Source organism: Pygoscelis adeliae, unplaced genomic scaffold (assembly GCF_000699105.1).
Source record: "Pygoscelis adeliae isolate BGI_AS28 unplaced genomic scaffold, ASM69910v1 Scaffold100, whole genome shotgun sequence".
NCBI classification, from domain to species: Eukaryota; Metazoa; Chordata; class Aves; order Sphenisciformes; family Spheniscidae; genus Pygoscelis; species Pygoscelis adeliae.
Window position 1 is genome coordinate 4,094,388 of NW_008824034.1, and position 11,550 is coordinate 4,105,937.

The window sequence follows — 11,550 nt, forward strand, 5'->3', positions numbered from 1 at the left end:
TGAGACTGTCCATCTGGCCTTCTTCCGTTCCAAAATGTTACACTTACTCAAGTCCCATAAAGGAATGATTTAACCTAAATCACCCTTTCCCCCCCACTCCCAAATCTTTCCGGTGGATTAATTGGGCATCAGTGTCACATACACTCTGTTTAATGACTGCAAGGCTCAATATCTCTGTTATATGTGGGAAAACTCAATTCAGTCAAGCCGTTCCTGAAAATTTGACTCAAAATATTAAAAAAAAAGGGCGCATGAGTGATAAATGATTATTTTGGAGTTGTTCTCCAGGACTCTCATCACCTTGAAACTCCTGGATCCTCTAGAATGTGAGGTGAAAACACAGCTCATTTCACACTCTTTATTAAACAACCACCAGCTAACAATGACTTTAATTCAGCTTGCACTGAATTTGAACTAGCCCTGTAGGCAAGAAAGGTCCCTTGTCTTATTAGAAGTTTCATGTGCTATCAGGTCCCTGCTGGATCCTATTTCTAATTTTTATCAGATTGAATGAAACATAAAGAGAGAGTGATTTATGACTATCTTGCATCTTGCCTAATCACTCCAAGGAGTGTTCATACACATTTTGTGTTCACTTTATAAGGTGTAAATGACTATACATGATGGAAGCCAAGTGAGAAGTAGAACTGTATTCTTTTGTTATGTGTGCTAAAACACAATGATTTGTGAGTCCTGTCAATGCATGTTCTTACAAATACAAAACCACTCCAGTCCAAAGCCAGCATGATCAGCAAACTACTATAAAAATAAGAACATTTCCTCTGTCTGTAACAGGAATATACAGTCACTGGGACTTAGTTAAACTGCAATGATCACCTACTGAAGCTAAAAATATGTGTTTTACTGGTACATAAGAGCCCATTAAGACTGGAGTATTCATTATTTAAACAGAAGCACTGATTGCTGGTAGCTTTAACTGAAAATGTCTTGACTCAAAGAGCCAGGACACGTATATAGCAACTTTCTTAATTCAATGATATATGGTTGAGTGTTGCCGCTCGTGCCCTAAGATTTAAGAACTTCTCATAAAATGCCCTGGAAATTGCTCCCTGGTAGCTTGCTCATCCTTCACAGAGCCCTACTGTAAAGAGCAGAAACATACGTGTGTGCATGGTGTGAGAGAGACGCACACACAGAGTGAGAAGGAGCTCTTAATCAACAGGATGGCAAAGCCTTGATACATAGGTGCAAAATATTCCCATGTGTCTAGAAATCATTTGGCACATTCCTAGTTATTTCCCCCCTGTCAGACCTTCTCAAGGATTGCAATTAAAAATCATAATCTTTTTAGCATGTACAAACCTCCCCAAGGCTAGAAGCACTATGTATTGAGTATGATCGTGATATTATTTGGCAGCTATTCATAGACAACACATTAATTTATGGAAACTGGATGAAACTTGGGGAGTACAATCATTAGGGACACATTGAAAGCTTTCCTCAAAGATACTGACCTTTTTATAGCTATGATTAGGGACAACTTGAATTCTATTATCTCCTTCATTGCCCTTCTTACTGTCCTAGTCTTTTTAGTGATTGTAGACAACAACAACGTTAAACTTGCATTTTCAAACGGATATAAAAATAACTTACTTTACAGGAATGTTTCTCAATTTTGTCTTTTCAGCGGCCTGTAAGCAGAAGAGGGGTGGGGGAAACAAACAATTAAGCAATACACCAAAGCACAACCAAGCTGCGAGCAAACATCAACCCGCGGATGCTCTTCAGAAGCGCACACCCAGGCAGCCCACCACAACCGGGGCAGAGGGCGGCAGGAGCTGGACCCTTTCAGAGAGATAGCACTACGGGTTTTAAAAACTTCTGCCCCAGTTTGTGATATCAGTGTGGTCTGTTTATTTTTAATGGCCACGAGTGTTTAGGAACTGCTCATCCAGGACGATTACTTCATTTCCCGCTCTGAGGTCTGGCCCCTTTGTCACAAGCTATCTGTCCATATCTGGAACAAGAACAACAACAGGAAAAAATAAAGGGAAGAACAGACTCCGTCTCCAAAACAGTTTTTATTCGCCAGCAACAGAAAAGGGCAAGGAATGACCAAATGTTCAGATCAATTTCCTTTTGTGAAACCTTTGAGAAAACACACTCCAAATCATCTAAATGAGTAAATCTTTGGGCTTCTCGGCCTGCACCACCTCAGACATGGAGCCTGGTTCCAGTTTATTGCTGAACCCATTGATCTGTGTACAGTCCATTTATCATTCATGAAAAGAGCCAGTGATCTTCACAGTATATTAGAAGAAACAACTCAGATCATCTGTCAACGGCCCTCTTATTTCTGTTTCCCTCTCCACGGGGATTTCATCTCCTTCGATTCTTCTTGAATTAAAATGTTGCTAAGCAACACAGCTGGGGGCACCGATGGCAGAGCCGCGCCAGTCTATCACACTGGTTAAGCTGCTCGAGATTTTAGTGGAGATTTTTTTTAATGCTTCTGTGGCATAATTATGTAATCTGAACCAACCTTGCATCCCCCTCTGATTTTTTTCAGAATAGGTAAATAATGTTTTAAAGCAAGAGGGCTTGAAATATCACCTCCAGATAAACTAGTGTTGTCGTATAATTTCAGAGAATTCGTCCTAGCATTTGCAGAACCAGACTGTAATAGATTTAAATGTGGAAAGCGGTCAGATGGTTAGTGAGATTACAAGCACGGATAGCGGTGAAAGGCAGAATTAACACAACTGATCCATAAACCTATTACAGTAAGGAAAGTTTTAGTGCTTAATTACCTTCAAAAATATTTTTATAAAGCCTACCAAAATTGAAGAGAAGGGTTTTGGTGAGGAACTTTAACCTCTGCTATGCTTAGGGATGGGAATAAAATGGTTCCCACATAGGAACTGCTAATATTAGTGGTCCTGAAAAATGCTCATGTAAGCCCTTGAGGAATTAAATCCTTTATGAAAACTGACTAACTTTTGAAACCTCTGGGACCTGCACAACTGGGTTCCAAATTTTGCCAGAATGAGTTTTCCTTTGGGCTCTACAATGGGGTAGTTTTTCAAAATACTTGCTGTTTTGCCACTTTTGCCTCCAATCACAGCAAGGATAAAATCTGTGTTTAAACCCATGGAAATCCCTAATAACGAGTTTAAAATTTGGTAGAAAGAATTAGAGCTTGTGAGAGCTGAGATGGGGCAACAGCAATCCCAGCGTGCGAAGAAAAATGTGTTTGTTTCATCTGGATTATATTGTCCACCTAAAGAATAAATCAAAGAATGCATGATAGGAAACAATTATATTAATTGTACAGTAGGGTTGCTAAATAAAACACTTAAACCTCAGGAAACGTTAAACTTAAGATTGCACAATAAGTGTTACAGACCCAAACCTAATTATGTCCTCTCAAACAAGCCTATGATGAAATGGGGTCCCTGCCTCATTAGTGAGATAATGTGAGTTGTGCCTCCTTCCAATGATCCTCTCCCAAATCTCCCTTTTTCAGCTGCCATGTGCAAATGCAGACTCAGAAGCATGTTATTAAGAAATCCTTCTGAGTAATAAACTACATGTAACAACACACAAATGCTTCATTTAAAATGGATTAAAACACCATCAAAAATGGCATTTCAGTTTCCCAAGCCTCCCACTAAATGCCAAGTTTCAGTCCCATCCTGCAGGGAACTAAAATTATTTTTAAAGCTCATAAACAGCCTTCCACAATGGCAGAAGTTTTTTTGACTGTACAGTGATATTTTGCTTGACCCTTCTATATACCAAATAGCTGGACCATAACAATTCTGAGTTCAAGCATGTGAAACTCGCATCTAAATCAGATTTTTTCCCCCTGAATTATTCAAAAATCACTACACAAAACCTGGTACCAAAATACAGTTAAAGAAAAGAAAACAGAAGAGTGGAGAGTGTCTAGGATCACAAGTAAACAATAATAATGCAGTCGATTCTAATACAAAGTAAAGCAGAAGATATTCTGGAGAGCATGTGCGTGATGGTGTGAGCTAAACTGTTTACATGAAAGATTAAAGAAGATGAAGATATTTCAGGGAGTGAGAACTGGCAATGTCAAAGTCATAGAATATTAAAGAGCAGAGCCTAAACTGGATGTTTAGCTACATTGATGCCAACTGTTTACCCTGAAAGAAATGTGGTAGCTTTAGGAAGAAAGAATTATAGATATATGTTATTTTCTTGGACCATGAACATTCTAGCACATATCTTTCCTTAGATTTTCACATGGAGAATTTCCACATTTTTTCCCCTTTGTTACTGGGAGAAGGTACTTTCCTAAGTCTTAAAAAAAGGCACATGCTGGAGGGACAGTATCCTTCACACACATGCTCACTCATACAGAGTTTTAAACAAATATTTCAAATGCTCAGGTTAATCTACATGCCAGCCTAGTTTAATATTGGATGATCAAGCAACTGGTCATTTCCTATTACAAATGATTCAGTTTGCCTCTGAGTGGGACCATGGTGATATTAAACACAGCACAGAATAAATGTCAGGGATTCCATCTGAGAAAGAAATGCAGGATCTGGCCTTCTGCTTTTATTTGTCTTGTAGGTGTTGCTCATTCATTTTTCAAAGCGTACTTGTTGCGATACCATGAGCATGCCCAGTGGCAGAAGATAAAGGAAGGCAAAATCAAAGTGACATTGAGTAACTCCACGCATTAAGCTTTGATGCAGAAACATATTGTTTGAAAATATTTGGTGTGCAGCAGGTCTGTCTTTTAGAGCTAATTATTTTTCTCTGATCAGGAAGAATGCAATCTTGTTTTAGGCAGGTTTCTTTGAAATGTACGTCTTTTATATAACTTCATTATAGGAAAATACTTCTTCCAAATTACTTTTTTTCTGGGCTGCTTAGCTATTGACTCAAATTGTCTGTGTTGAGTAGTTCTCTCTGCTTTGATAATTAACTTTTGATCATTACTGAATTTAGCAGCTCTAGTCAGATGTGTTCATAGCCATCCTCCTCAACTATTTCAGTGTTCATCGCCTTTAATCTTTGAACAAAATGATCTCACTGAGCCTCCATCAGCCTTGCTACTCAGTTAATAATTCCTGTTTCTCATCTTCATGACTGAGTTTGATTTGTTTTAGACTTGATGCGAGCTTTTGATTATTAATTTAAGATATTTCAAAGACAAACATGTTTTAAGAGTTATTTTTTTTATCTTCTATTCCTAGGCCTTTACAAACAAAAATCTGGTTTTAACTCCACAAAGACTCCTAAACTTCATGTATTAAAAGTACCATCTAGAAACAGAGCAGGTAGGAGGTCCCTAAACCACGATACATGTGCCCTGAGTGGGAGATGATGTTGCAAAAGATTGGAATGAAATTGGACTGGTATAATGTAATATTCAATGGGTGTTAGGAGAATTACATCATGGGACCTTTGCTAATTTTGAGCTTGAAAACATGCATTAAAATAATTTAGGATGATTAGAAAATGGAAGCCAGAGTGAACTAGACAATCATGCCACTTTAATTTGTAATTTCCTTCTGATTTTTTTTTACAATTATGGCCTTTCCATAATTGTGTCTCTGCTCTCTAAGACCTTATTTCAACAGCTGACTCTAGCGTTGAATAGGAAGGAAGAAGATGAAGAATACATGAAAAGCAGTAAGATACAGAGGAGCATCCATCAGAGAGTATTTGCCCAGGGATGTTTTCCCATGACTTTTATAACTGTGAATGAATCTTACCTCTTATGTTGCATTACACCTGATTTTGGTGCTAGTTGTTTTAGCATTAGTTCAAGAACCACCTGCACTGTGCTTTACTTTATCTGCAGTGTGGATATACCCATAAACTTAGTTAGCAGGTATTTAACTATTACACAAAAGGTTAAACATGGGAATAAGCACAAACTGCTTCTAGATTGTCCACAAGGACCGCAAAATGTGAAAAATGATGCTTTTCTTTGTCACTATCAATTACCGGACTGCCTTTTGGATAGAAAGAACCAGAAAAAGTACTCCAGTCAGCACAACTTTCCTACATCACAAAGACCTAAGGAGAATGAACTGACAAGAGGCTGGCTCAAAAATATCAAAGTAAAATAATTGGCATCTGCAGAAGGCAAATTAGATTTTTGGTCAAGTGTTACAGGGGAAGTCTCTGCTATCCAAAGAAAATATATATTTTCCATTGCATAACTGAAAATCCAGGATTTTCAGGGAAAAGTATTTGATTTTGAGAAAGTAAGATTAGACAAAAAGTATTTTTTAAGAATGCCTCCTCACCCTCTTGATTCAGAAGCATTGATCAGCCACCTAAGAAGGCAATTGCTGAGCCTCAGAGAGTCTCTTAGGGTGAGACAGATGGCACTTCATGCCATCGAACACGTTGGCAGAAGAAGGAAGGCCTTCATGCTTGAACTTTTTCTATGAGCTGCTACAAATCTGACTTATTTTAATCTCTCACTTTCTAACCAGCTCTGTATGCTTGGGTGAATAGCTATGAGACTCAACACAAGTAAGTTTACAACCCAACATGCTATTCTCCTGCCCTGTAGGTGTAGAAAAGACTCCTTGGAGACCCAATTCAACAATCCAATAAAAACAAAGACACTTTCCACATTAGTTGAGTTATATTTATAGTTCTCTCTCTCTCTCTCTCTTTTTTCATAGATTATAATTTGTCTTGGAAGTTATACCATGCTCTTATTTATACAGAATGCCTTACCTATGATCCTAAATAACAAATCAAAACCCACTACTTCTCAACTGCCCTGTATTGTGGTCTGATTCTCTAATGATACAGTTCGTGGTGACTACGACTTCCTGTGGAGGAGAAGAATGTAGTGTGCAGCAACCAAACCATCCAGAATTGTGCTGGAAATCAGAAAGCCCAAACCTGAAGGCTGAAGGATTAGTATGTGATGATACATGCATAAATATGTATGTTGTGTTCCTTTTTTTTTTCCTTCTTTACTTCATTGGTTACACTCTCCTCTACCTGTCCCCTAATGTCAACAGAGGAAATTGTATTTCTTTCTTGCTAATTGCCTTTGACATGAAGTTGGCAACCTTGTACTTGAGATTCTGTGTGTGATGTTCCGGGTCAGTCACACCTCAAGGACAAAAAGCCCTATGTTACTGTATCTAGGACCAAAAACAATGGAGAAGATACTCTCCTCATCGTGTTGTATTTTTTAAAAATGAGTATTTTTCCTTCAGAAGCCAAACATGTGGGATGGATCAGCTAAGATCCATTTTTTGAAATATCAAGTCACCAAGCATGTGGTATCTACAGATCACAATGGTTCATTGAACTCTCGCTGTGTATGAACCACAGAGAGCTTCTCATCATTGTTTTGAGCAATGCAGTAACCTTCATGGCTTCACAGAGAGATGCTCAAGAATACTTGAAATATTGGAAATTTAATTTCAATTGGTGCAGTGGAGGCTGGGTAAAATGAAAAACAGAGTTTAAGTGACCAAATCTAAAACAGTCTGTCTGTGGGTTAGGAGTCACCTTCATCCTTGATGTAAGTGAACTGCTTTTAATTGAGCAATAACATGGATATATTTGGGCTTTTGTCAGCATTTTTTCCCAAATCCCTAAGTTTCCATCAGGCCAATGGTGGAAATCAAACTAAGGAAGTGTGCTATGAAAAACGTGGCCACTTCCCATTCTTGAAGGACTATTCTGTATTTTTTTAAAAAAATGAAGAAGAGAGCTACACACATTGAGTATGTACTACACTCTAAGGAGTGCTTGTTGCTTGTGTAGACATACCTGAGCTGGTTTTAAATTACCTAGTGTGGGTACTGTGAACATGGTTGCTTTTGTCGCACAGGCTTCAGTTTACTCAGTGTCTTTGGTGAACTTTACAACAAACTGTTAAGGCTACCTGTCAGTGAACAGACTTATTTCAAAGATAACTCACATAACATGTATGCTTATTTTAGGACTTTAGTACCAATGTACCTTGACAGAAGAGGCTTGAAACAGTGCCTTCCTTCCCCAATTATTCTGATATACGCTGGATTCTTCCAAAAATGTTTTTGGTGGGAAGTTGCTAATTGTACTAATTTTGACCCCTCCACCCAACAAAGGAGAAACTGTAATATGACATTACAAATTCTACTGATTCTACTTTTGTAGTCCTACAAAACACTGTCAAGTTGCTTTATAAATGCTAATCAATGTCTCATGAAGTCTAGTAGATTTAAATACTCTGACAATACCAATTGACTTGAGTTCTATGGCTGAGAGCAGAACTCCTGGCTAGAGCTAGGCCTGATTTTTCATAAGAATTGTTTTATTTGGAAAACAAATATAAAGCCCTGGTGACAGAAAAATTTGGGAAAATTGTACTGAATGGTCCACGTTTAAGAAAAAAATTCTAAATTGAAATTCTGGTTTGAAACATCATTTCCTAGCAAATAATTTGTTACAAATTCATTACAAATGATCTAGGCTTAGTGGATGATAATCCTACTGTGAAAATATAACACATCTAGCTAGGAATAAAACTCAGTATTTGTCGTCGTCTTATTTACTGATGATTTTTCTAAAGTGTGTGTTTGGTTCAACCCTCCAGATGGCTAATAAATAAAAAAAAATCCATTATTTGTTGGGTTTACTCCATAGCCTCATTTCAACATGTTAATCACGTGATTAAAAATCTTAAGGAGGCAAAAGAAACAGAGAAAAGGTCAAGAAACATTTATAAGAGAACGAAAGTCTTCTCTAAACTTCCCTCAAGAAATAAGCAGCAAAAGTCTAGATTCAGAGAACATCCTGTGACCTCACTGTGCAGCTGCAGACAGTCTCCACAACCTGTGTATTCCTCAGTTTCCCAGTTCTAACAGAAGGAGAGTAATTCTTTGTATCTCCATCCCTGAAACTTACGTGAACAGTGCTGATATTTTGAGGTCTTATAATGAGGTGTACTTTTAGTGTGCAATGTATAATTGTTACTTTTGCAACTTTCACACGAGTTAAAACTTGCTGCGTCAAAATGGAAAGGAGGATAGGCAGACATCTTGGAAACAGCCCCTTGCACCCCTGCTCATTCGCAGTTTATGTCCTTAGATTTTCCTTTGTGGCAAAGGCCTTTATCTCATTCTTTCAAAAGTCCAACCTATCCTTAGTCTCTTCCCTACTCTAAATCAATGAATAGTTCCCTAGACTTGAGAAGCGAAAGGGCAGAGTCAAAGAGTACCAGCAGTGGCAGTGCTGGGAATATGTGAATTGATGTTGCTATTGTTCATGCCGCCCATTTATTTCCTATGCAGGACTAAAGACTTTAAGGATTTTAACTTATACTGAACATTACATCTATACTGAATGTTAAATCGATTACAAACAGGCAGCAGAAGTAACAGAGGTAAACACACATGAAATAACTCTTTGCCAACCTTGGTCTGGTTTAGTACATTGCTCAGATGACTTGGCCAATTACTAAATTGCACAGCTCCAAAAATTATACTTAATAGTATTGCCATGAAATTGGTAATTTGGTAAAGCAGGCACGCTCTCTGTGAGAGCACCCTGCCCAAATCAATTGCACTGTCACGCTGTGGTCCTGACCTGTCCCTACGAGCAGACAGGTCTGTTCTGGGAAGATTCATCCTGCTGGCACAGAAAGGAGCATCTCCAACCCCAGCAAACCTTGCAGTGGCAGATGAATTCATTGTAAGAAAAATTAAGGTGTTTAGTTCTCATTACTGTTCTCCTGGAATACCTCCAGGGGAGATCAACTTTCACTTCTTCTCCCCTTATTCTGGCTGACAGAAGCTAATTACTAGATTTATCATGCCCTTTTCATCACCTACTTTACGCTTGTTCTGGCCACCTATGAGTCCCTCCTTCAGACTTTTGCAAGCCCCCCCAGTCTCAAAGCCAACACTAGCACTATCCTCTACTGGTGTAAAAATCTCCCAAGAATTTAGATTTTGAAGTTCACAGACGGTTGCTCGGGCTTTTACAAAAAAGCGACACTGCAGATGGCCAGCGTAAGAAAGCCAGACACTTTCTTTACCAAAATGCTTCACAAGGCATTCATGATAAAAATCACACTCTCCTTTCGAGGAGAAAAGGGAGATAAATGATTCCTATGTGGTCGGATTAGTGAGTGTTGAGCACTGAGATGGCCTGCAGATATCACAGACTTCAGATTTATTTTTATAGGACAGTATGGTCAAGTCTGGCTTTTCTCTTAACAACAACAATGCTCATGTCAATCAATTATCTCACCTGCTGCTGCCTCTGCTTGCTGCCAGAACAATACAGGGCCTTTGCATAAGTGGCATACATAGCAAGAGGCCCTGGGGAAATATACTTTTCCTCCATGCTTATAATAAAGACTCCATTACAAAAGAATGTGTGCGCAAGCATGCACACACACAGAGTACATGACCCGTCCTGTGGACTGAAAGCTGCATCTCCCTCCTCCCTTCCATCCCAAAAAGGCTGGCAGATCTCCAGTGTCTGGTCCTTACAGCTGTACGGAGGAACAACTGGCCTTTCCACCTCTAATTAATTAGTGACAAAGGCATCAGGTCTTTTTAAAGCTTCTCCTTCAGGTGAATGATGTCTTATGGTATGGCTGACAAAGCCTGGCTGCTTCAGGCTGGTGGCATGAAAAACTAAACCCAAGACAAGCACCTGTTTAAGAGAGCGCTGAAGGGCTATGAAGTACCTGCTTACATGTAGGGAAGTGAGGAGAGGACTTCTTGCAGCTGTATTTATCCACCTTTTCAACTAAGGCATTTCATTCCCCGTTAGGGCTGCCTGCCTGCCAGTACCTTCTTCTCCTGTATTATTTTCTCTACTGTGGCAGAGGGTTTTTGAGACACTGAGCTGCCAGTGCATACTAGGCAACCCATGGAAAAGGCAAGTCAGTGGGAGGGACGGGGCTCCTCCAGCTCCTGTGCTGGTCCGGGCAGCTGCTGCCCCAGAGCCCAGGTTGCATGGCTGCAACCTGCAGGGGCAAACTCATTGGTGTTGATCTGTAGTACTGTGCACTCTACAGCAACCGTTTGTCCTGAGGGTTGTATTAATCCCCTTCCTCACCAATGGATGACCTCCACAACAACATGTGCGGAAACAATTACATGAGATTCTGTGAATTTGAACAAGTTAAAAGCTTTTGATAACACTGTGTGTTTTAGTGGTGTACCATGTTTTTCGTTCATAACTGCAGCAAGCTCAGCCCAGATCTCAGAGTGGTTACTGAAAGCTTCTGTTGATAATAAACAATTATATGATATGAACCTATGCCATTTCCATGTGAATTATGACCTTAGACATGTCAGCCATCAAATCTCTTACTACCAAAGATTTGCCTAATGGAAGATGGAGTATTCATTTTACACAGTTGATGATATATGGTTGTTTCAACTAGTGTTGTGCAGAATAAAATAATTTCAGTATCAATTAAAATGGACTGAGGTAGAAAGAAGAGACATATCTTCATGAAAGGATTTTTCATGGTTATAGACTGACAAGGTTGGAGAATGACTGTATTATCCTAATAGCTTCTGTTTTCATTAATGGCTTAATGAAAATATTTCCCTCAAA

At 39.0% G+C, this 11,550-nt stretch overlaps 2 protein-coding genes across 2 annotated transcripts in view; one reads left to right on the top strand and one right to left on the bottom strand.

The window, feature by feature from the left end:
* LOC103922933 (chromosome unknown open reading frame, human CXorf40B) overlaps positions 1-11,550 on the top strand; it is a 700,660-nt gene that overhangs the window by 234,672 nt on the left and 454,438 nt on the right. The window lies entirely within an intron of this gene.
* The window catches only part of AFF2 (AF4/FMR2 family, member 2), a 256,405-nt gene that overhangs the window by 75,717 nt on the left and 169,138 nt on the right, over positions 1-11,550 (bottom strand). The window contains exons 9-11 of the mRNA XM_009331422.1: positions 7,704-7,719; positions 6,774-6,790; positions 1,615-1,654 (exon numbers count right to left, since the gene is read on the bottom strand). Coding sequence (XP_009329697.1) covers positions 1,615-1,654; positions 6,774-6,790; positions 7,704-7,719 — 73 coding nt within the window. The remainder of the gene's footprint in view (positions 1-1,614; positions 1,655-6,773; positions 6,791-7,703; positions 7,720-11,550) is intronic.